Source organism: Pararge aegeria, chromosome 6 (genome assembly GCF_905163445.1).
Source record: "Pararge aegeria chromosome 6, ilParAegt1.1, whole genome shotgun sequence".
Taxonomy (NCBI): domain Eukaryota; kingdom Metazoa; phylum Arthropoda; class Insecta; order Lepidoptera; family Nymphalidae; genus Pararge; species Pararge aegeria.
Genome location: NC_053185.1, coordinates 10979254 through 11002808, shown reverse-complemented (window position 1 = coordinate 11002808; position 23555 = coordinate 10979254). Strand labels below are relative to the sequence as shown.

General features: G+C 34.9%; 1 protein-coding gene across 2 annotated transcripts in view; it reads right to left on the bottom strand.

Moving 5' to 3' along the window:
* Positions 1–6701: 6701 nt before the first annotated feature.
* LOC120624251 (integrin beta-PS) overlaps positions 6702–23555 on the bottom strand; it is a 31768-nt gene continuing 14914 nt past the window's right edge. For both annotated transcript variants that reach the window (XM_039890690.1, XM_039890692.1), the window contains exons 5-17: positions 23402–23486; positions 22694–22864; positions 21669–21776; positions 21018–21170; positions 20037–20159; positions 18288–18455; positions 17416–17652; positions 16422–16596; positions 15835–15941; positions 9790–9934; positions 8607–8740; positions 7488–7640; positions 6702–6825 (exon numbers count right to left, since the gene is read on the bottom strand). In XM_039890690.1, coding sequence (XP_039746624.1) covers positions 6760–6825; positions 7488–7640; positions 8607–8740; positions 9790–9934; positions 15835–15941; positions 16422–16596; positions 17416–17652; positions 18288–18455; positions 20037–20159; positions 21018–21170; positions 21669–21776; positions 22694–22864; positions 23402–23486 — 1825 coding nt within the window. In that variant the 3' untranslated portion in view covers positions 6702–6759. The remainder of the gene's footprint in view (positions 6826–7487; positions 7641–8606; positions 8741–9789; positions 9935–15834; positions 15942–16421; positions 16597–17415; positions 17653–18287; positions 18456–20036; positions 20160–21017; positions 21171–21668; positions 21777–22693; positions 22865–23401; positions 23487–23555) is intronic.

Sequence of the window (23555 nt, the reverse complement as noted above, 5' to 3'; positions counted from 1 at the left end):
TTATATTAGTCATTTAGCAGTTGACTGTAATTATTTTACCTCTAAACGTTTACCATAAAATAGGGAAAATGGGAAAAGCTTGCAGCAACATATGGCGGGTCTGAAGTGAGACGTGCTCGAGACGACTTCTCTGTTTTTGGAAACAATGCACTGCATGCCATAATGGCTGAATGAGGATTACGTATGTTTTTAATGCTACCTACCCTTCAAAAATCGACTTTGTTGAGCAACTAAAAAGCAAGAAATTCTTAAATATTTTCAACATTTTTAAGTCGGTGCCAGACACCAAATATTTTATTAAATTTAATTAAAAAGATTAAGATGCGTTATTGAACAATCACAGTAATTACCTATATAAAATACTATATTAGAAGTTCAGTTCACAGTAAATTTTTAATAAGATAAATGACTTTTCTAGATTTTAATAATAAGTTACTGTTAGTACCCTCTTGGTACTTTGTGTTAGGAAAAATAAATACTTAAGTATATGGTGTAAAAAGAATACATCTCAAAAATTCAAATTTCTACATTTTTATAATTAAAGATGGATCGATTACAACTAAAAGATACTACTATGTAACACTACTCAATTCATTTTTGAAATTCTGACGCAAGAAGGATGTTCTCATTACAGTACACTCTGTGTATCTTAGTCTGTTTGTGTCGATGTGTCATGTTCCTGTAGCTATTAACAAATTTAGACGGTGAGCATAACGTAGGTAGAGTAAAGTTGCCACTATTGGACCACTTCGCCTTAACCTGCCATAACCCCAAAGATATAATTGTATAAGGAAATGTCAATTACATTTCCGTATACACTAATATTCGTACTCCGCATTCTTAGTCCTTGAATCTAAGTATTGACAACTATCGTTAAGGATTTTTTACTTTAAACATAAATGTATAAAACATTAAAAGACCTTTCTGGGACCACCACTGTTTCCGTGATAAAAACACTTAGTTGATATAATCGGATTTAGAAAATTTAACCGACTGGTCCATTCATGGCACCCATTTTATTAAATAAAAAGCTACATTTTTACGAAAAAAAGTCTTAATTTGTTTTAAAAACTGATCTCCTGACTATAAACAACGTTCAATCTCCAAAAATGATCCTCTTACAAACTTTTATCAAATTCGGGTTTGAGGTCCTCTTATGAGCCTGTTTTTCCCCTTTAGCTTTCACAGTGTTATTACACTACAAACAGACAGACTTGACGTTTCAAATGTGCTTATATTAGGCCTACTTGAAAAAAATGAATTTTGAATTTTGAATTTTGAATTAAATCTGTAGTTACGTAGGAAAAATAATTGACAAAAATATTTTACATTGGGTGAACACTCCTTTGTACACAAAGGCACGACCTTCCTCAACGAAACCCGCGGAGATGCTGAATATCGAGGGGCCGATGGCGAGTCAACTAGCGTCTCCTTATTACAGACTATTTTTACAACGTTTTCGACCAACCTAGGTGATCTTTTTTAAATACCTACCGGTTTCACCGTTCAAACGTGAACAAGCGAGCTAAACGCAGTTCACGTTTAAAACTGGGTTTCAGGGCTGCAAATTGAACATTTAAGCGTATGACAAAACGTGGTTTTATTCACTTGGTTTCCAAAACGAATGGTGAAATCAGCCCTAAGTAGCTTTTACTTCTGGTTAACTTTATAGGTATACATGTCACCACGTACACTGCAAAAACGTCACTATATTTTGCCCTCTTATTTGCAAATTGGGTGGGTCGTTATATTATACAAATATGCCAAAAAAACCAGTCCATTTTGAAGTAAATTTGCCAACCCAATAACTCCAATAAGGGTAAGAAGAAATGAAGAATCTTAATCTCCAAAATACTAAACGGACGAAGTTGCTAGCATCCGCTAGTATTGTATAAGAAAATGCAAATTACGCTCAGGTAAACTCGTATATCATCTTCACTGCGAACGATTGACAAGTTCGTTTGAAGAAAGATTTGATCGTAATAAATTAGATCGGTAAAATATTGCTACGTTTATTATTATACCGTAAGAATAGAAAGGACGGATTTCATTGTTATAATTTTTTTTGTATAAAATATTGGAATAAAATAAATCGAGCAAATAAAATATACTACTTAACCAAGCAGCATTGAATTGTCTGAGAAAATTAAAAAGGCGGGTTAATAAAAATACTGAATGGACGAATTTTATGCCAAGTGAGCGACTATAATCGTGTAAAACGTTAGTCATTAAAGGTTTTGAACAAATCTTTCAAGTACGCGATATAACCACCCAACAAATCAGATAATTTTCAATTTCAATTTCTTTATTTGCTGATTGAGTACATAGTTGGTGGGTTCAGAGCTCTAATAGTTTCTAAAATGCTTTTTTTAAGTACCAACACGACCATTCTTCACCGACATACACTTTGACAAATATCACCGAAAATGTGGAATAATTTTGCTCTGCCATTTTTTTTTACTACTTTTTGATATTACACTACAAGTTAGGCTTTGACTGCAATTTCACCTGGTGTTAAATGACGATCTATTCTTGCAGCAGGCTACCCTGTTAGGGAGTAAGGCAGTTATATTTAACCCAATCGCCGAGTGGCACGTCTTTGTAGATAGCGTTAGCAAAGGCAAAGCCTTCAACCAGACCAGACGAGAGAAAATTCAGAAAAGCCGGGGATCTAACCCGGGACCTACCACTTAAGAGCAAAGCGCTCACCGCTGAGCCAGGGAGGTCGCCAACAGGAGTTAGTGAGGGGAAATTAGTCAACAATAATTTACTAAGTACTTTAAAAACAAAAATGTTGACTTAGCCATACAAATCAATGAAGGCGTTCGTCGTGGCGGGAAGCTTCGGCCGCGGCTGGTTACCGTGCCGCTAAGCGACGTAGCGTTTCGATATGATTTTCTTAACCCTATCAGGTTAGCCCATTACCATCTTAAACTGCATTGCCACTTACCAGCAGCTGACATTACAGTTATGGCCTAATTTGTAGTGGAATAAAACGGTGGGTAACTATTGTGATTTACAGAAGTTCCACAAAATTAAAGAATTATTTCGTTTATTGCGAAAAAAATCAAGAATCTAAATTCATCATTTAAGCTTTTTTTTTTATTTACAAATATTTTCGCAGACCAGGTTTTCTTGCTTTTTCTTAGCATGCAGAAAACAGTAATAACATGGCGTTTTTTTCTGTCCCGGCCCCGACAGTTTCTGCGGGACCCTGATTGGTCCCGTCCCGTGGACTTCAGTCAAGATCATCGAAAAACTTATGTGGCGCGAGATTTGAACGGCACTTTTGCGGGAGCTTCTCAACCGTTCTATTTAGTCTTAGTGACCGGTCACCATATCAACCTTTTACCGGTTCACTACAGTGCACAGGTCTCTTCCCATAATGAGAAGCGCTTAAGGCCGTAGTCCACCACGCTGGCCTAGTCCGGATTGGTGGACTTTACACACCTTTGAGAACATTATGGTGAGCTCTCAGTTATGCAGGTTTCCTCACGATGTTTCCTTCACCGCTGAACCAAGTGATATTTTAATTGCTTAAAAAATATACATAACTTAGAAAAGTTAGAGGTGCGTAATTCGAGCTCGGCACCTTGAAAATACAGTCGAAGTCCTAATACTGCTTCCTAGTGACCGCCTAAGTATCATATTTCTTTTGGCATACCAACTGACTCTCGTCTAAGGTAAACTTATTACTTATTGAATCGACTATTTCATCACTATGGCGCATTGAGCAGTTCCGAAGAATTAAGATGTATAACAAGTTTTTACCCGTATACCCTGTTTATACTCGACTTTGGTTTTAGAATTAATACTTTTTCTTTCTATTAATGAACGTGATCCAGCTTTTGAGTTTCAGATAAAGGATTCTGACGATACGCCAAGTTTATTAAAAAAGGGTCTAAAGCTTATCATGATATACACACACACGCACACTCTCGACCACACACACACAAACACACACGCACACACCCATAGATACTGACACACATCGTCATTTTCATTAGTAGTATAAATATAAAAATTGTTGCTACAATAAAGATATCATGCCTTACCAGCGGATTGCATATTTATTTTGTTTATACGAGCCATTTTAGTAAGGACAGCATTGTGGTCTACATCACAGGCTTATACCTAGCTAAGAGACAGTTGAAAACGCAAAAATGTTTATTGTGGCAACATTACATTTAGTAATACACAAAACGAAAAAATATGGGAAATCTCTGCTGCCTAATTTAGGTAACCCTGTTCAATAGGCATCAGTTGATTTCTGTACATCAACGTCATTTATAATTATACCTATTAAGTATGCAGAAGTAAAGTAACTTGCTTGTACCCTTGTTTTTTTTAACAATAAACAATTCATTATTATTATACAATTGTTTACTTGAAGGTTATACCATGTCTGTGACTGCTGCCGTCCTCAGGAATAGCAGAGCGACCTGGAACTGGCCTGTGTGTTTGACACCCCTCATAGAAAGCGATTGACCAGCCAGGCAGGTAGGTCATATCAGAACGAAACTAGAGGCGTCAACACGATGTCGGGCTCCAAGTCAGTTGAATTATACAGTTTAGTTTTATTAACAGTTTAGTCTTAATTGACCAGCTAGGCAGGTAGGTCATATCAGGACGAAACTAGAGGCGTCAACACGATGTCGGGCTCCAAGTCAGTTTAAAATAGTTATCCAGCCAAACCGCATTATAGCAGCATGGTGGTTCTTAGCTAATTAGCTTAATTCTCTAAAAAGGAGGTCGACCCGCAGTGAATCATCCGTTGTTTGTCGGATGTTCACAAAAAATAAAACAAAGCATTTAAATTATTTCAAAATTAATTTTATTAGCTATAATTAAAAGGCCACAACTGCTTTATAGAAATTAAACTTTTAAGGTATATATACAAAGAGCAATCATATTAAAATATCACATAAATTAATTTTTAATATTAAGGACTACCATCAATGCATATAAATAGACCTTCATAGATATAAAACGCACTCATAAAAACAATCTGATATCCAAAATCACAACAGGCAGACGAAACGTGTCATTTCGACAATTCGTAATATGCTGGCTCGTTACAATTCTCATAAAAATAATTATTTTACACCAACTACATAAAAATTGGTCGATATAATAAAGAGTCGTTAACTGCCAATAGAAGTTATTACCGGAATTCTTCAGTTCTTGGAGTTCAATTAAATTATTTCGGTGAAAGTTTAAATGTTTGCCAGATAGGAAAGTTCTATCTATATACATCGATGAGGATAATATTTTTAAAACCCATGTCCATGTCCAACGAAATGCGTAGGTAAATCGTAAAAAAGTAGGTACTCGATTAAAACAAAATATAATATTTCTTTAAAATAAAATTTGTTATAAGGTACATAATATACTTAATACGCGAGATTACTATTGAAATAAATAACACACCTTATCTTTATAGATTAGTCAATGGCACTAATTGTATATAATATTAATGTAATATAATATAAGGCACTACGTCTAAATTAAGCGGCAGTATTCATTTCATCATATTATAATTATAATATTTTTATTTCAATTATTAATTCACTTTAAGCTCTGAAGTAAGCTTAACAAAACAATAAGTAAATAAAATTAATTATCAATTAATATATTATTAAAGACTAATGTCTGACCTTTCGATTGTATTGTTAGACTTTTGTTACGTTTCAAAATATACGAAATTTAAAAAACAACCTTGTATTCATAAACATTACGATTCAGTACGTATAGTACATATATTACCCAGCAATCATTAGTGGGAACTCGTATTGAACAGTGACACTTCATGGTTTTTAGTCATTAGAAAGGTATAGGTACACAAAATTAAAATCTTGCGCAGTTTTTTTTTTTAAAGTAAAGTTCACAAACACAAACTTAAGTGTATATTCTTACACTAAGCGGTGTTGGAAAGCAGATTTCTAGTGTATAAAGACTTACAGTTCTGTAATTTATATGAAACAGACTACGATTTTACACTTTTTGCAGTATATACATGTTCATATTTGGATTCAATTTAGCATTTCTTTTTTCATACCTGTACCCTTCATTTGACATTTTTTATTTGCCACTTACGGCAAAAAAGTTATAAGCCTTTATTGATATGAATTGAACATCTGGTCTCGTTTTTTTTGCGAAAAAAGACAACTCGATTTACAACTCTTTTGGGTTTTTAATTGTAAGATAATATTATATTAATTGTATGACATATTCCGCAACACAATACTAACATAGTTTTTATAATAGTTTCACGTTAACTACACATCAAATGAATCAAGGTAAAATAATGTTCTACAATATATGATCAGATACCGTACACAATCAGATAATATAAACCTTGTTTCATTTGATGAAATTACACGAACACGTAAGTACATTCAACAATCACACATTTACACACAAACTCGTAAGTACAAAAAGCGTACTATAAATAGATATAAAAAAATCTGAGATTTAAACAGATCTCAATGACTTGGATGCTCAAAACATGTTACATAAAAATAATATGCAGTCAAAAATTATTTGTTCATATTTTCAAGGCACATTATCAAGGCTCAGTATTACCTATTACAGCGTCTAAAGTTCCTAAGTGAGAACATTTATATAAAATACTAGACCTATTTTATATTGAAATGCATATTAAAATTTATTGAAGTAGTCATTTCATTTTTATACTCTTATTACTTTAGTAGCATCTTCTTAAAACTTTAAACCGCTTATTAGCAGTCACACAGATTCTTATTTTCCGGCATACGTTGGATTTTTGAAGGTAGATGTTGCTTGTTTGTAAATAGGATTCTCGCCCTGAAAAGAAAATTTATTTATACAAACGTCCTTGCATACTTATATATTGACACATCGTTATCATCATCATTGCAACCAATTAACCTCCACTGCTCTACATAGATCTTTTGTTGGGAGTTCCCAAATCCAAGGTCATGAGCTGCTTTTTCCAGCAGCTTCTAAGGATTCGCTTGACGTCGTCTGTACATCTGGTTAGGTGCCAAGCAAAGCTGCGTTCACCGGTACATTATCGCCACTCCACCAGTTTGTAACCGACCATTTTTTTTTCGTCGTACAACAGTGATACCCTTAATCTGTGCAATTTCTACTATTAATAAGTATAAATAAAATAAATAAAAGGCCAAAAGCAAATTAATATAATAACATAATTGAATCAATTGTGCGGTCGTTTAATTCAGAAATTAAAATTCAAAATTCATTTGTTTCAAGTAGGCCAGCCTACTTTATCATTTTTTTCAAGTATGTCTGTTTGTAGTTAAGCTACCGGTCCGGTAGGTAAAGATATTCGAATATACTTAGTTAAAATGTTTAATACTGGTGGAGTTAACTCCAATTATATAAGTATATACGATCTGCAGGATATAATAAAGGGGCTCTCGATCTTCGATGACAAAAAAATAACGGTTTCTACACTTGGATAATTTTTAAAAAACTATTCTTACCGTGTCCCATTTGGCCATCATGCGTTCTTTCTCAAATCGCGCGAATTCCCGTCGGTCGTGTATCGTTGTGACCATCTTCCACAGCATAAGCAGCGCCAAGCCAACCAGCACTATCGCAGCTATAACACCCAGGACAATGCCGAGGATGAAAACCTAAAACAACAAACAATATTTGTCTGGTGGAAGGCTTCGGCGGAGTTACCACCTACCGCCGCGCCGTACCAAAAAAAAAAACAAGCCACCGAGGCAGAGTCATGTAGCATGTTTAGTATAAAAGTACGTTTTTCCTTATTTATGAAATAAAATTTCTTCTAAAATCCCTTATAAATGTCAATGTAAGTTTGTTTGTTACGCATTCACGCAAAAACTACTTAACTGATCCTCATGAAACTGTACACATATTCTTGGAAGTGTTAGAAGTAATATAGGATACTTTTTATCCCGACATTAAGCTCGGTTCATTTGGGAGAGAAGATGAAAGTGTTTGACGATTTTATAACATAACTCCGACAAATTATCACAGATTTAAATAATTATTTTTGTACTATATATAGAAATTAATTTTGCCCAAAATTGTGTAGATCTGATGAATGTGGTTGGAGATTGAAGACAGAACTCCTCAGCGGACAACAGCAAACCCCTCATTTAAGACTTAGCGATACTGAATACTTTAATTTTTTTTAGAACTACGATTAAATTGAATGCCACATCAAAAAACAAAATCAAACGGAGACGAAGTCGCGGGCAACAGCTAGTAATATATAAATACTTCATTTTAGCGGATTGTAGGCATTACTTAGTATTTCAGTGTTTTTCAGAGTCTGGGTCTTTATATGTATATTCCATCTAAGTATTTATTTAAATTCATAAAAAAATATTTAACAGCTATCTCAGTACCCATAACACAAGCTACGCTTACTTTGGGGCTAGATGGCGATGTCGTAGTACATTTATTTATTTGTTTACTGACTGTTTGATTTGGTTACTGAAGTTTAGGTAAACTATACAATTATCTTTTTTAAAAGAATTGCAAAAGAAAACATAATTGTAAATTGCAACGTCGAATACTGAAATCTTTAATCACGATGTTAGGTAAATCTAGAATTTAAAACAAATTACCTTTCGCGGACACTCGTGCTCCTTTTGCGCTCTGATGTGTAGATGCTGACTTTCGTTATACGAGTACACGTACACGTACAGACAGTCTTCCTCGTCGTAGAAGCTGCACAAGTGCTCGTTCAACGTTTCGTTCGCTGTAAATTAATGTAAATAATAATACATCATTTTTTGACAACCTCTCTGGCGCAGTGCGGTCTTAGAAGTTGAGGTCGCGGATTCGACCTTAATTTGGGAATTATTAATTTCTAGATTTTCACTCGTCTGATCTGGTGCACAGTTATAATGCGACCGACGTATCGCCAAGCGATTAAGCATTTTAGTATTATGCCATGTAGGAACCTAGTAGGGTTTAAACCTACCCCTAACAGGTTAGCCCGCTACCACTATAGACCAGATTAACACTTACCACCGGAAAAGATTGCAAAACAAGGGCTTGTAGTGAAATAAAAAAAATCATGATACGAGCAATGGCGTGTATAGAGGGTATGCACAGGGTACTCAGATGATATAAAATGAAGAAAATCTCCAGTACGAGTTATACAAACTAAAGGATAGGCATTGTAAGAGTTATAAAAAGCCTTCCCTTAATATTTTATAAATCTTACTAGAGATTTTCTTCATTTTGTATCATCTGCATACCCTCTATGCACCGCCACTGGATACGAGAGGGTGGTGCCGTTGAATTAGAGACGCTAATCCGCAAGCTCTGCTGAATAAGCTGCCTAAAGAAGTATAAACGAATTTGAGCATTAACATGAGGTTTATAAGTTCCATTTTACTCTTCCTTTACAGTGTTTGATAATCGAAAACGACGTTGCGAACGTATAAATCTTAAACTAGCACATATAAATAACTGTAAGCAATTACTCTATCATTTATTCTTTTTCTTTTTTTTTTTATTATTAACAATGCTTAAATATAAAATAAAAAACACTATTAAAAATGTATTAAAAAAAAAAACTTCCACCCTCCGCTTGCGGGGCTTTTGAATGCCCAAGCAACCGGCGGTCAGGGCTCCAGAGTGAGGAACCTCCTCACAATACGCGGCGTTTCAAGGACTACTGCCTTTCTACTACTTATTACTTTACTACTACTTTGCTTTCTTACGTAATACAAAATTGTTGTAAAATGTAACAATTTTTAATTTTGGTTTAAATTTACGGAACACGATAATTAGACGTACCTTCGATTTTGCCTTCAACAACCTCGGGGTATAAAGCACAGTCACCACACTCGCGGTCGGGCGCATCTTGGTTGTACTTTGGTCCGCGTTTGTGCACTTCACAAAGGACGCAAAGCTTGAAGTCCTCGCATTTGCCCGGGCACGTCTAAATAAACAAACACAAAAAATATAATTAACATTTTATTAAACATCGTCAATGTTTGTCGTCGTGTCGTTGTCCCGAAATTAATAATTGTTAATAATCGAATCCAAAATCTTCAAATGGTAGATTTACTCAAAGTCAAAGTCAAAGTCAAAAATATCTTTATTCAAGTGGGCCTACTTGAATAAAGATATTTTTGACAACAACAGGTGGCACTTTTGATGCGTACATAAGATTACACGGTAGTGAGATGATGGCGATAACCACATTCGTAAACTTAAAACTAAAGCTACGAGGGTTCCAAACGCGTCCCGGTCTAAGAAGAAGCCCACAACAAACTTAGCCGGGTGTTTTTTTTTTTTTTTTGTTATCGCCATCTCACAATGTAATTTTAAATTATTAGAAGAGCAACCTGGTTAGAGCAATAATTTACACCCAAGCTTTTTTATCGTTTACGTAGTCCTTTATACTATAATAGGACTTTTCTATAAGCTTACGTTTAATACAAACTTTGAACTTTTTAAGAGACATCTCCAAGATGTCAATTGGTAGTTTATTGTAGAATTGTATGCAATTTCCTTTAAACGAATTATGAATTTTATGTAACCTAGTATATTGCACTGTAAGTTTATTCTTACTTCTAATGTTTAAATTATTGCAGTCACATTTTTTCTTAAATTTAGAAATGTTTTTATGGACGTACATTAAATTTTCAAATATGTACTGACTATACACTGTCATTATTTTAAAATCTTTAAATTTATCTCTCAATGACTCTCTCGGACCCATTTTGTAGATAGAACGAACAGCCCTCTTCTGCAGCACGAAAATAGTGCTAATATCAGCAGCATTACCCCAAAGTAAAATTCCATATGACATAATGCTGTGAAAGTAACTAAAATATACCAGTCTAGCAGTTTCTACGTCGGTCATATGGCGTATCTTCTTTACCGCATAGGCAGCAGAACTAAGCCTGTTCGATAAATTATTTACATGAGGGCCCCATTGAAGTTTAGAATCTAACGTTATTCCTAGAAAAACTGTCGTATCCTCCAGTTTCAGTTCCTCATTATTAAGTAGTACAGTGGTTTTCACGTGTTTAACATTAGGTAAAGTGAATTTTATACACTTGGTTTTTTTTCCGTTAAGAACCAAATTATTAGCTTCAAACCACTGTACCACTTTAGCGAGAGAGTTGTTTACGTCGTCAAAAGCTAGTTCACGTCGATTTATTTTAAAAGTCAGTGATGTATCATCGGCAAACAGAACTATCCCGTGTTTATCCTTGGCAAGGTAAGGAAGGTCATTAATGTAAATAAGGAACAGAAATGGTCCTAATATAGACCCCTGTGGGACACCTATTTTCATAACTGATCCATTAGACGGTTTTCCATTCACGTCGACTTTCTGAATTCTATCGCGTAGATAGTTACTCATTAAGTCTAGAGCTACACCCTGAATTCCATAGTGGTGTAGTTTCCTAACTAACGTTTCGTGTTGAACACAATCAAACGCCTTAGATAAGTCACAGAACACACCAAGTGCATCACGTGACTCCTCCCAGGCTTCAAATATGTTTTGTATTAGCTCAACACCTGCGTCGATTGTTGAGCGACCCCGTGTGAAACCAAATTGCTTAATATGAAGTAAATTATACTTATGAAAATGGTAAAGTAATTGATTTAAAATGAGTTTTCAAAGATTTTACTGAAAGTGGGTAGTACGGATACTGGTCTAAAGTTAGTGGGGTCAGAAGTACTACCCGATTTAAACAATGGAACTATTTTATTAAGTTTCATTAAGTCAGGAAACACACCACAATCTATACAATTATTAAATATTAAGGCTAAATCGGGTGCAACAATATCAATTAATAATTTGACAACGTTTACGGAAATGCCCCACAGATCATTTGTTTTTTTATTAATTAATAATTTAAAGGCTTTAATAACGTCAGAGCCACTAACATGCGTGAATTTAAAAGAATGGTTACACTCAGGCACATTTTCCTTTAATAGAGAGAGAGCCATATCTGGTGAAGAGTTTAATGATTCTGTTGTGGAGACGGGAATGTTGGTAAAGAAGGTTTCAAAAGCAGTAGCCACCTCGAAATCTGTTGTTAAGGCTTTATTATCTACATTAAGTTTAAAATTAATATTTCGTGGTGTTACTCTTCCCGTCTCCTCATTAATTATGTTCCAAGTAGTTTTGATTGCATTGCTGCTATTTTTAATTTTATTTTTGATGTATCGCGTCTTTTCTAAGTGGCAAGCGCGTTTAAAATTCTTGGAAAACAATTTAACATAATCCCCAAACTTATCACCAGTGTTAAATTGACGTTCAGCATACAATTCGTACAGCTTTTGCCTATTTTTATGAAGTTCAACTGTCGCCCACTCACTAAAATTTAATGTATCAGTAATCACAACCGACTTACTAGTCAATATAGAATGAAATAGTCTATTAAAGGTATTGAAAAAGGAGCTGTACATTGCATTTGGAGTCGCCCCTGAGGGTAGGAATGGGAGGTCATTTACTAGGCTATATCTCATTTTCTCTATGGGGTTGGATGTTACAGGAACAAATGTTATTTTACGTTTAAAAAACATTTTTCTTCACATTTTCAAATTGAATAATTTGACCACAATGATCAGAGTCTAATTTACTAATAATATTTTTGCTTATAGGAATTATATTTGTAAAGATGTTATCCAAACAGGTGGCGCTAGTAGCAGTTATTCTTGTGGGCTCCATGAACATATTTGATAGATTGTAAGTTTTAAATAAATTCAATAACTTGATACTTAAAGAGTTATTTTCTAAAATGTTTACATTAAAATCTCCGCATATTATTAACTTTTTATTACACTTTGATATTTTAAATAACACTTCATCCATTACCTTTTCAAAAAGTTCAAAGTTTGACAAGGGTGGCCTATAAACAGTAACAATTATAAATTGCTCTAGTTCAACCGAGGCTAGCTAGCTCTATTGTCCGTTCAACAGAAAGGCTAACAATATCGTTTCTGTTTTTAAATTTTAAATTTTTATTTAATAAAATTAAAGAGCCTCCATGAATCGCTGTAACCCTGGTGAACGAACTACCAACCTGGTGGTTACCAAAATTAAACAAATATTCATGGGTTTTCAACCAGTGCTCAGTTATACATAAAATGCTAATGTTAAAATCATTTAAAAATAATTCAATCTCTAAGTCTTTTCCTCTAATACATTGAATATTTTGGTGAACCAAGTTGATATAATTAGAATTAGATTTTTTATTATATTTTTGGTTTAATAGTACATTGTGCGACCCCTTACTATAATTTTTTTCATATATGCCTGAGGGAGACTCAGTTGTCTGCTTTTCTAAGCAAGAGAAAGCCTCTGTTGTCTCCTTAACTAGTTTAAACTAAAATGACTTGGAATAATTTCCAAGGTTTTCATGTCAAAACTATTACACTGCTCAATAAAAGCAGCTGGTTTAGCCAAGTTCTTGGCTGTTATGGTAAAAAAATACGATAGCGAAACAGCTATCTGTTGTTTAAAATAGTGTGATAGGTAATATCTATCTCTGTACAAATTATAAGTAGGATTAGCACATTTGCTAAAGTCTATAACATGAAATTTCTTATTATATGTACATAAATTGTACAAAGTCATATTTAAATTATACCTAATAGTATTTTCTTGGTGTGGCAAGTTATGAAAATAAGGAAATGTGTATAATACAATACTATTTACATTTAATGTATTTAAAGAATCAATAAGTTTAATCAGCTCAGGTTTGTTAACATTCCCTCTATTTCCCATTATGATAATTAAATTAGTTTTACAGTCAAACATATTCCTATTTCTACAAATTGCAGCTACAATAGCTTTTAAATTTGAGTTGGGTAAACAGTAGTTCAAAACTGTGTGTCCATTCAACTGAGAGTTAAGATATAAGCCCATGTTACATCCAATTTCATCGCTGTACATAATTGTTTTTATTGAACTGCTACTATGAGCATTTGCTTCAATAAAGGAATTATTATTAATATTTATGTTTTGTGATTTTGAGTTACTTAACCTGACACACACCTTTCTCACATTAGAGGGTGATGACACTGATGACACAAACTGGGGATGACTGCCTATACTATCAAAACTATGGGTAGATAGTGAAGTTAATTTACCACTGGGTTGTTCTGTCTTATGCCATTCATCTGAAGTCTGTGTGTACTCAGATATCATTTGCCTTTGATACATATCAAACTTTACTGCCAGTGTACGTAAAGAAGTCTGTAATCTGGCTATTTGTGCTTCTAGGATTTGTGTGTCAGATTCATAACTTAATCTATTACTTTCTAACTGTGAACTATACATTTTAATTTCATTCAATAATTCTAAACGTTCTTTCTTTGGTTTCAGAGATTTAACAGAATTTTTATGTACTTTTAACAGTTTCTGTGTTTTTTTAATATATCGGTTAACTTTGATATACTTTTTTAGTTTCCTACTGCTGCAGGGATTGACTACTGTATCTGATTTGACTATCAATAAATTAGAGAAGTTGGTATTAGCAGTAGACATGTCAGCAGCAGCAGTAACCAACTGTGGGGCCCTATCAACTAATTCTTCATATAGGCTTTGAGTGTGTATTGCTGTTGTGTTATGGGCTGCATCTTCCAGTTCGGTGATCTGGTGGTGGGCATCACTTAGCTCCCGCTGCAGGGTAGTAATCTGGCTCAGAGCCTCCTCATACTCAGCACGGCACTCATCAAACCTATTTACTAATAACTGAAGTCTATCCCGCTCTTCTACAATGTCTACATACTTTATGTGCAAATCCGATAGTTCTAATTTTAGTCTATTATTATTCCCAAGGACTTCTAATAATTCCTTTTCGTTTTCGTCTCTTTCATTATTCAATTGGGTGCATAGCTCCTTGCTTGCCTTTAATTCTTTCAGGGCCAATTGTAATTTGGATTGCTCCTGGCGCGCTAAGGCTCTGCGGGTCATCATTTTGTAATTAATTAATTAATGAAACAAGGAGTAATCACCCAAAGAATGCGAAATGACAGGTAGGTTTCGGTATTGCAGTGTATTGTTATAACAATTGCAGCGTTACACTTGGATAACGGGCAATTGCATATACACGTATGTGTTTTTTATGCGCTAAATAGTTGTTTCAAAGCCAAAACAGCTACTAGCACTCTTTAAAAACACCAAAACAGAAGTTTAAAATTCAAGTTTTACTAACCTAACTGTCACTTTGTTTACATCGACGAAAACTTTTCTTACGCACTTTTAACACTTAAACTATTAATATATACTACTATTTATTATATAAATTAGGCGATTAAATTGGATTTGGGCACTAAAAACACACAAAATAAATTAAAATAACAAAATAAAGTACAGAGATCTTTGAACAGCTGTTATAGGCGGTGTTGCCACACCAAGAATCAACTTACTCTTCGGAAGACCTACTTCCCTAAAGAAAAGTTTATCACTATTAAATTCAATCTGCCATCTGTAATGTTGTATTTAAGTTGATTATTAAATTTGTATTTATGTTGCTAAATTTTTGTTAAATGACTTGTGGTAGATGTACGGGCAGATAAACAGATATGAAACTCATATTGGAATTCGATATGAATTACTAAATTAGTGATGAACTCATTCAACCATATTAAAAAAAAAGTATGCAATTTTTTCCGCCTATGATGGAACATCGACATCTCTACATAATTTATTTATTGACCGAGCGAAAAGAGATTTTACAGATAATTAGTAAAATGGTTTTTTTTCGTCTATTCATTCATTACCAAAGGTAATCGAAATTACAAATATCATTCAAATGCCCAAGCCTAAAAATAAATAATTGTAAACCAGGATTTATTTTTTTAGGTACTCACCGGACATTTGTCGCAGTACTTTCCGGAATAGTGACGATCGTCTTCGACATCGCACACGCACTCTCCGCAGACACATTTACCGTTACCGCCGCAGATTTTGCCGTTTTCTAAGAATAATAACATTTATTTAGTTTTTTTTTTTTTATTTCAAATAACTGTTGCTGTTGCCTGCTAGTTGTTATTTCTTATTTATTATCACATCACCATGTACGAATTTTCCATAAAATTTGCGTATCAAAAGTACATTGGACCTATTTGAATAAAGAAATATTGGACTTAGAATTTACTAAGTCCAATATTTCTCAAGTATGCGCTACGTTCCAGGAATCCGTACTGCGCCAGCGTGGTGGTACAGTCTTAACCCCTTCTCACTGTGGGAGGAGACCCGTGCACAGTAATGATCCAGTTTTGGGTTGATATGATGATGATGATGGTGACAGGCTACATTTAATCGCAGGAAACACTAAACCGATCTTTATCCTTTTAGTTACATAAGAAAAAGCAAGGAGTGTTTTTGATTACTACATGCCCAGGCTAAAATAAAAGGTATAACAGCTGTTATTGTTATGAGGTTAAGATGTACTAACCAGGTGATATACAAGGCTTCTGGTCCTTCAGACATCGGCAGGCGGGCCCGGTGTACTCAGGCCGGCAGCTACATTTCCCGCAAACACACTCCCCATGGTCTGGTCCCGAGCACAGTTGGCCCTTGTTCATGTCACACGTAAAGTTGTCGCACTCGCAGAACGGGCCGGATATTACCTTCGATACAAAACAAACAATTTTATTAAACTGACATAAGTAGGAGCGCCATCTAGTGACAATACGGTTTCCCAGTATTGAAACTAGATGGCGCTGCTTTGATATAATATAAATTGAAGTTACAGAAACGTTTTAAGTTCATGAAACGTTTGCCGAAGACTTGATTACGAATCCCGCTAAATAAAATAACTCACCAATTATTACCATTATAGAGACCGGATTTTACACATTTGCATATTTAGCACATTTTCAATGATAATGGTATATTTTATCTAAGATTTAGTGATGATGCAGACTTTTGCTATTTTTAGCCCTCGCGTATGACCAATTCCTTTGTCTACAAAACAAGTATAGTAGGATACGAAGGGTATCCCTATTAAATCATTTCTGGGTTCCACCGCCTGATTTTTAGCTATATTTCAATGCGCTGAACTGTGAAGGTTTATATTGGTGTATATAAGGTCTCTGTGTTGTTTAAAATATTTGAATGTTAACCAATCCGATCGGAGTATTCCTTCAAAAAGCCCACCACCTTTAGTGTATCCACCGTATTGTTGAACTCGCAGACTCCACAGATTTGAGCACAGCGGTTCGGAAGTGGCGTTGGTTGGTCGCCAGCTGTCAGCGGTGTGCACCAGTGTATGCATACAGCAGGAAAATTGCATAAAACGGCTAAAATTCTTCTCTTGTAGTAGTTTTATATCAAATTTAGGGTAGGCAGTGCTTTTGTGTATGTATTAAGTGCACGCCACTGCCAGCTGAGTTAGATGTTATAATGATTTGTCACTTAAAAAAATATTTATTTAAAAAGCGCATCACCTTTAGTGTGTCCTCCATCTTGTTGCACTCGCAGACTCCACAGATACAAGTGCCGCGGTTGGAGCACAGCGGACCGGAAGTGGCGTTTGTTGGTCTACAGCCGCGTTCCTGCTCTAATGACACGCCGCCGTGCGCAGAACACTCGCAGCTTTTACCGAAGCGACCAGGCTTGCATAAGCACACTCCGCACGCTGAAATGCCGTGACCGCTGCACACGTCTGATCTGTCGTCGTACGCCTGCAAAAAGTAATAAAATAAGTATTAATTAATTATATTTTTTATTAGTGTTTTTACCTACACTTGGAGGGATTATCAATTTTATAAATTTAAAATGTATATAATAAACCTGCGACTCTCTGGCAATCGCGGCCCGAGTGCTTTTTCCAATAATTAAGCTACGGCTCTTCTACCATTGATGCCGAAATTAGTATATGCCTTTTATATCAGTCTTATAGCTACTGTAGCATCACATAGTAGGAAACGTTGCAGTTTCGATCTACGTTTTCAAAGGTCCAAACAAGAGATGGCACATTGCTTTTTTTATAATTTTATATTTATTTTATTAATTAATTATTTTTACTGACTCCAAAAAAGAAGATTCAAAATTCAATTCAGTTTTTATTTATTATGTTTATTTACGCGGAAGTAGTTTTATAAAATTTATATAATATTTTAAATTTATACACCTATTTGGATTCATTTTATTTAAGTAAAAACTAAATCGTTTATTTTTATTTGTTATACGCAAAATACGGATTTGGAATTAATCGGTACTATCTTTTAAACTAATATTCGCTGCAAAACACAATAGGCTAGAATTATTCACATATAACTTGTTACATTATTTTATTTTTTATGATAAAGATACTTACATGATGCCCGGGATGTTCGCAAGGACAGTCGCACAGCATTTCAACTTCCACATTGAGACTCTCAGACACACCAACTGGGTAGATAGTGAAACTTTGCTTCCATTTGTTTGGATCTTTGGGACACTCTTTCAATGTGATCTCCGCAGTGAATTCTACAACGTCACTCACCTAAAAATATGTATAGAGTTAATATACAGAAAATATACACCAATAAATTATCCTTATATCGGATATCGAAATACTTGCTTTTATCTGTTATTAAGCGGCAAACCAGCCAAAATTAGTTCCAAGTGTTAATGGTAAATCAATCATATAAAAAATTATTTATAATCAGCATAAATATGAGGACTTTGAAAACGTCACGTATACGTATGTCTGTGTGTAGTGACTCTACCATCGGTTCAGAAGGCAGATTCTATCAGGAAAAACACGGCAATAAAACTCAGCAGTTGCTCTATTCATCATCATATTTTGTCTTGCGAAAGATGATGCCGGAGCGGTGTGCTTCAAAGCTTAAGATCGATACTGAAAAGGTATGAGATCGATACTGGCATAATATGCCTGGGCACGATACAACTGCAAAATCAATTACTGGCATAAGTCAACGTTGCTTAACCAGCTCAATTGATTTATATTCAATACCAAATGGGTGTTACATAAGGGTCTGATAAGGAATTACAGTGACACTCTGCAGACTAAGCGGAGTTACAAATAACTAAAATACTCGATCAAACGATTTTGTAGAGTTTTAGAGGACTTTATTCAACGAATTGCCAAGCTACAGTGTCAATTGGCAAAACATATAGCTTGATGACCAAAGGACATTAGGGTGTTGGAAAAACGATCCCGCGTCAGAAAACCAAGTAAAATGAATAAATAAATAAATAAATATACTACGATAATACACACATCGCCATCTAGCCCCAAAGTAAGCGTAGCTTGTGTTATAGGTACTAAGATAGCTGATGAATATTTTTATGAATATAATACACATAAATACGCAGTTATTCAGAGTCCTTTACAGTAAAAGCGGCAACGCTGTGGAATGCACTCCTTGATGACATTCGACGCTCTAAATCCCTTGCGATTTTTAAAAGTCGTGTAAGGAGGCACTATTTGTCACTATAAACATGTTAATATTGTATGTATATGTATGTGTATTTCTGCATATATATTAATATATATTATAATTTATTTATACATTTATTATTTTATTAATATATATTATTACATTTATTATTACAATTATTTATGTATATATTTTTTATATAGAATTGCGATTTCGCGTCTCTCATTGCCTTATTCCATTAGTTAAGGTAGCCTGAAAGAGATCACTTTTAGTGATAAGGCCGCCTTTTGCATATAATTTATGTTAATGTAAGTGTTCCTGTGTGTGTTTCCTTTATTGTGCAATAAAGTGGTTTAAATAAATAAATACTTATAATATACAGATAAACACCCAGACACTGAAAACATTCATGTTCATCACACAAGCATTTTCCAGTTGTGGGAATCGAACCCACGGCGTTGGAATCAGAAAGCAGGGTCGCTGCCCACTGCGCCTGCTGCACTGCTGTCCAAGTGTCCAATGCTGGCCAAGTGTTGGTAAGCCCACTAATATTTCAACAGACGACATCAAAGGGGGCCGCTTGATACACGAAGGAATTGTAGAAGAACATGTAGGAATCCATATATAATCCAGAAGTAGATGTTTGATGGTGATCAGGATGAAGGGAAATTGTAACTTACCTTAAGTCCGTCACATTTGTTGGTTTGCACAACGTTGTCCTTGCTGCCCAGACAGGACGAGTAATATGCTATTTGCAGCGCGTCGCTCGACGTGTCTTTCATTTCAACCGTTGACGTGATTTTCTATAAATATACGTAACATATTTATCTAATAATTGCAGAGAAACCATACATAAATATAAATAATAATACATCTTTAAATGGCAGTTAATGCGTACTCTCAAATCTATCCCGTAGTGGCATCCCCTGCCGGGGGATTACTATCATCACTTAAAGCAGTAATATTATAAAATTACATACCTTGACGTACCTAAACTAAACATTATAATGAAAGAAGATAAGTATTTCTTTGCGGTGTGCAATAAACAAACATGATTCCACCAACCCGCACTGGGCCATAGTGGTGGACTACGTGCCCTGTAGTTGGCCGGTAATGGGTTGATATGATGATCTTGTTGACAATAAACATGTATTTGCTTATTCATTCATTTTTTGTATGGCAAGTATGCTTTATTATTTTTAATTAATCACTAAAAGTAATTGAAAGATTGTTTATCTAAAAAGACATGTAAGAAAATATGTTACCCCAATCGTTTTCTACACGACGATCTATCAAAAAACCTGAAATCTTTTTGAGTGGTGGTAACTAGCCGCAGTTAAAGCTTCATACTAATTTAGTGCCTGAGCCAATTTTGAAATAGTTTACTCATACACCGGAAATCAAACGTTCCACTTCCATTTGGACTTTTCACTCCAAATAGGCGAGCTCTCTTCAGAGGCCTAGCGAGAGAACATCCGAGCTACAAAGTAAACTTAGTAACAGATTGCCGACCGGTTAAAATTCTTATATATCACATAATTTACTAGCACCGGTTTTAGGGAAATAAAACCATTTAATAGCCGTCAGAAAAGTTGCATAATATGTCCAGGTCGATTGAACCAAAGTAAGGGAGGTTTGATTGAAAAGTTTGAGTGTCTCACATTGTACTGTTCCCGCACGAGATCGACTACGTTGTCAGAGTCTTCGCTGAGGATCCCGCTGCTGGAGCCCTCAATGTGTTTGCTAAGCTGCTCGTATACGCTGATCTGTTCCGAGGTCACGGCGAATATAACGTTGATGGCGTGTTCCTTCACCTAGAAACAATTTATTGATTAAATGTTGGTGAAAGTGAACAGTTGTATTAATGTGAGATTCTGAAAATACCTCTTATATTATATTTTTGTTTTTTATTTTATAGAAACGTAAACTAAAACAAAAAAAAAAAAAACTGAATTGACGATGGACGATGCAGTCTATGATGGTAGCGGGTTAACCTGTTGGGGAGTATGGCTGTTATATTTAACCCGTAATTCGCTTAGCTGCACGTCGTTGTCGGTAGCGTGGTAACTAGCCACGACCGAAGCCTCCTAATTGACCAGACCAGATATAAATCAGAAATTACAAAATTCCAATTCCTCTGCCGGGAATCGAACCCGGGACAAACTCAAAACCAAAGCACTCACTGATTCAGCAGGGGGGGTCGTCGTTATGAGAGGGTCACGTCATGCCTGGCGAAAGCAATTTCTTTGTCGAATTGAAAAACACATAAGCATATCAACCATAGTATAACATAAAATAGAAATATAAAATACCTTAAGATTAATCTGAGAAATACTGGGGTAATCCTGGGTAGTTGAATAAGTGTATGAGTTATCCTCCATATGGCAATCCCCGTCATTCGGCTGGACGATACCTCCTAGCTACAAGAAAATAATAATAATTTTATTTCAAGCTTCTTATAGGCTCATTTTAAAACTTACTTTCTACGTTATTACTAAAAACTAAACAAACAAACATATTTAACTTAATAATGTTTTTTTATAAATACTTTTTGAGTCGTTTAATCTACACAATCAAACCCTAGATTTATATGTAGTCCGATTCAAACTGTCTTCTCGAACTTCGTGCGTATTCAGTATTCGGTATCAGCTTATCAATACGACGGTTAAGTTGACTACCTGGGCGAAGCTACACTAGCGGCTAACTGCCGCGACGGCAAAACAACAAAAAGTTTGAATCGGACTGTACAGTAAAAATGGGTAGAGGCCAACATAATTTGTTTGGCGAAATCCAAGATTGTTGGAAAGTCTTTTTAACGATTTTTAATTCCGATTTTGTAAATTAAAATAATCCAACAATCCGCACTGGGCCAGCGTGGACTACGGCAAGTGGCGTACACTTCATACATGCACAAAAGCACTGCCTACATATTTTTTTACAAATTTTTAAACATTTTTTTTTTAAATATATAGACAAGTGCTTGACTGCAATCACATCGGTGATAAGTGATGATGCTGCCTAAGATGAAGCGCGCTTTCCTAAAAGATGCATATTCACTCTGGATTAGAAAGTACCCAGATTATATATATCGGAGAAGACGGAAGATGGGAGGGCATTCCAGGCCTTTGCGGTCACCCGGTCACCCGGTCGTTTCACCGGGATAATAAGTATCCTATTTCCATATCCAAGGCTGGTGTCTAGCAGAATCTCAGTGCCGAAATTTTATCAAGTCGTTTCGCTATAACTACCAATGTTATGTGTAAAAAAAATCAAACAGGAAAACTCTTACATTTACAATATTCGTATGGATAGATGTTAAAGACATATAAAAGCTCACCTTTCCATCACCAGCGTAGTGGAATCCCGCATCGGTAGAGAATACAAGAAGTTTTCTGGCATGCTCCCGCCAACCTATCTCGTTCTTGCAAACAACCGCTTGCATGATTGCGTCAAAACCGCCTTCAGGTGCGTCCAAGTTACCCGACACTTCTGCGTGCGCTACTGCTTTCTATACAAAAAATATTTTCGTCAAACAATGTATTAAAATACTTGACTTAACATATATTTCAAGCGAAGATATACTGATTTTGCATTATCAAAAGTTTGTATTAAATTATACTAGTTACTTGAGAAAATATAAAAATTTTGTATAATAAAAAGTCAATAGACAATAATCACAATCGAAATATCTCCACTGCTTTCGATAAATTATGACACCATTCAAAAAAGCTTTAGTTTTAGAGAATATTAATTAATTGTTTTTACAATTTATTAATATTTGCAATGATAAGTTTATTGTTTAATCGCGAAACTTTTGATAAATTAAAGATAATAAGAAAATCACTCTTTAATTTAAACATTTTGGATTCCGGTTATTCATGCAGTCAACTTTATGTGTGTCCTAAACTTTAATTGTTTTCGAGTGCATTCGAATCGAGTGGTCTTACAGTTTAGTAATAATAAGCTAGTTTATGTCAAAATACCAATAAGTTTTTTTTAAGATATTGTCGCATTATAAAATATCAGAAAGCTAAATATATCTTACATCGAAAAAGTCAGTATCGTTGCTAAGAGACATTTGATTCTTGTAGCCGTATGGTGCTGCACAGCTGTCGCATGGTGATATTAAACTAAAACAAAATAGTATAAAATTATTGATGTAATCAAAACGGAGAAATAATTACAAACAAGGCTAATTT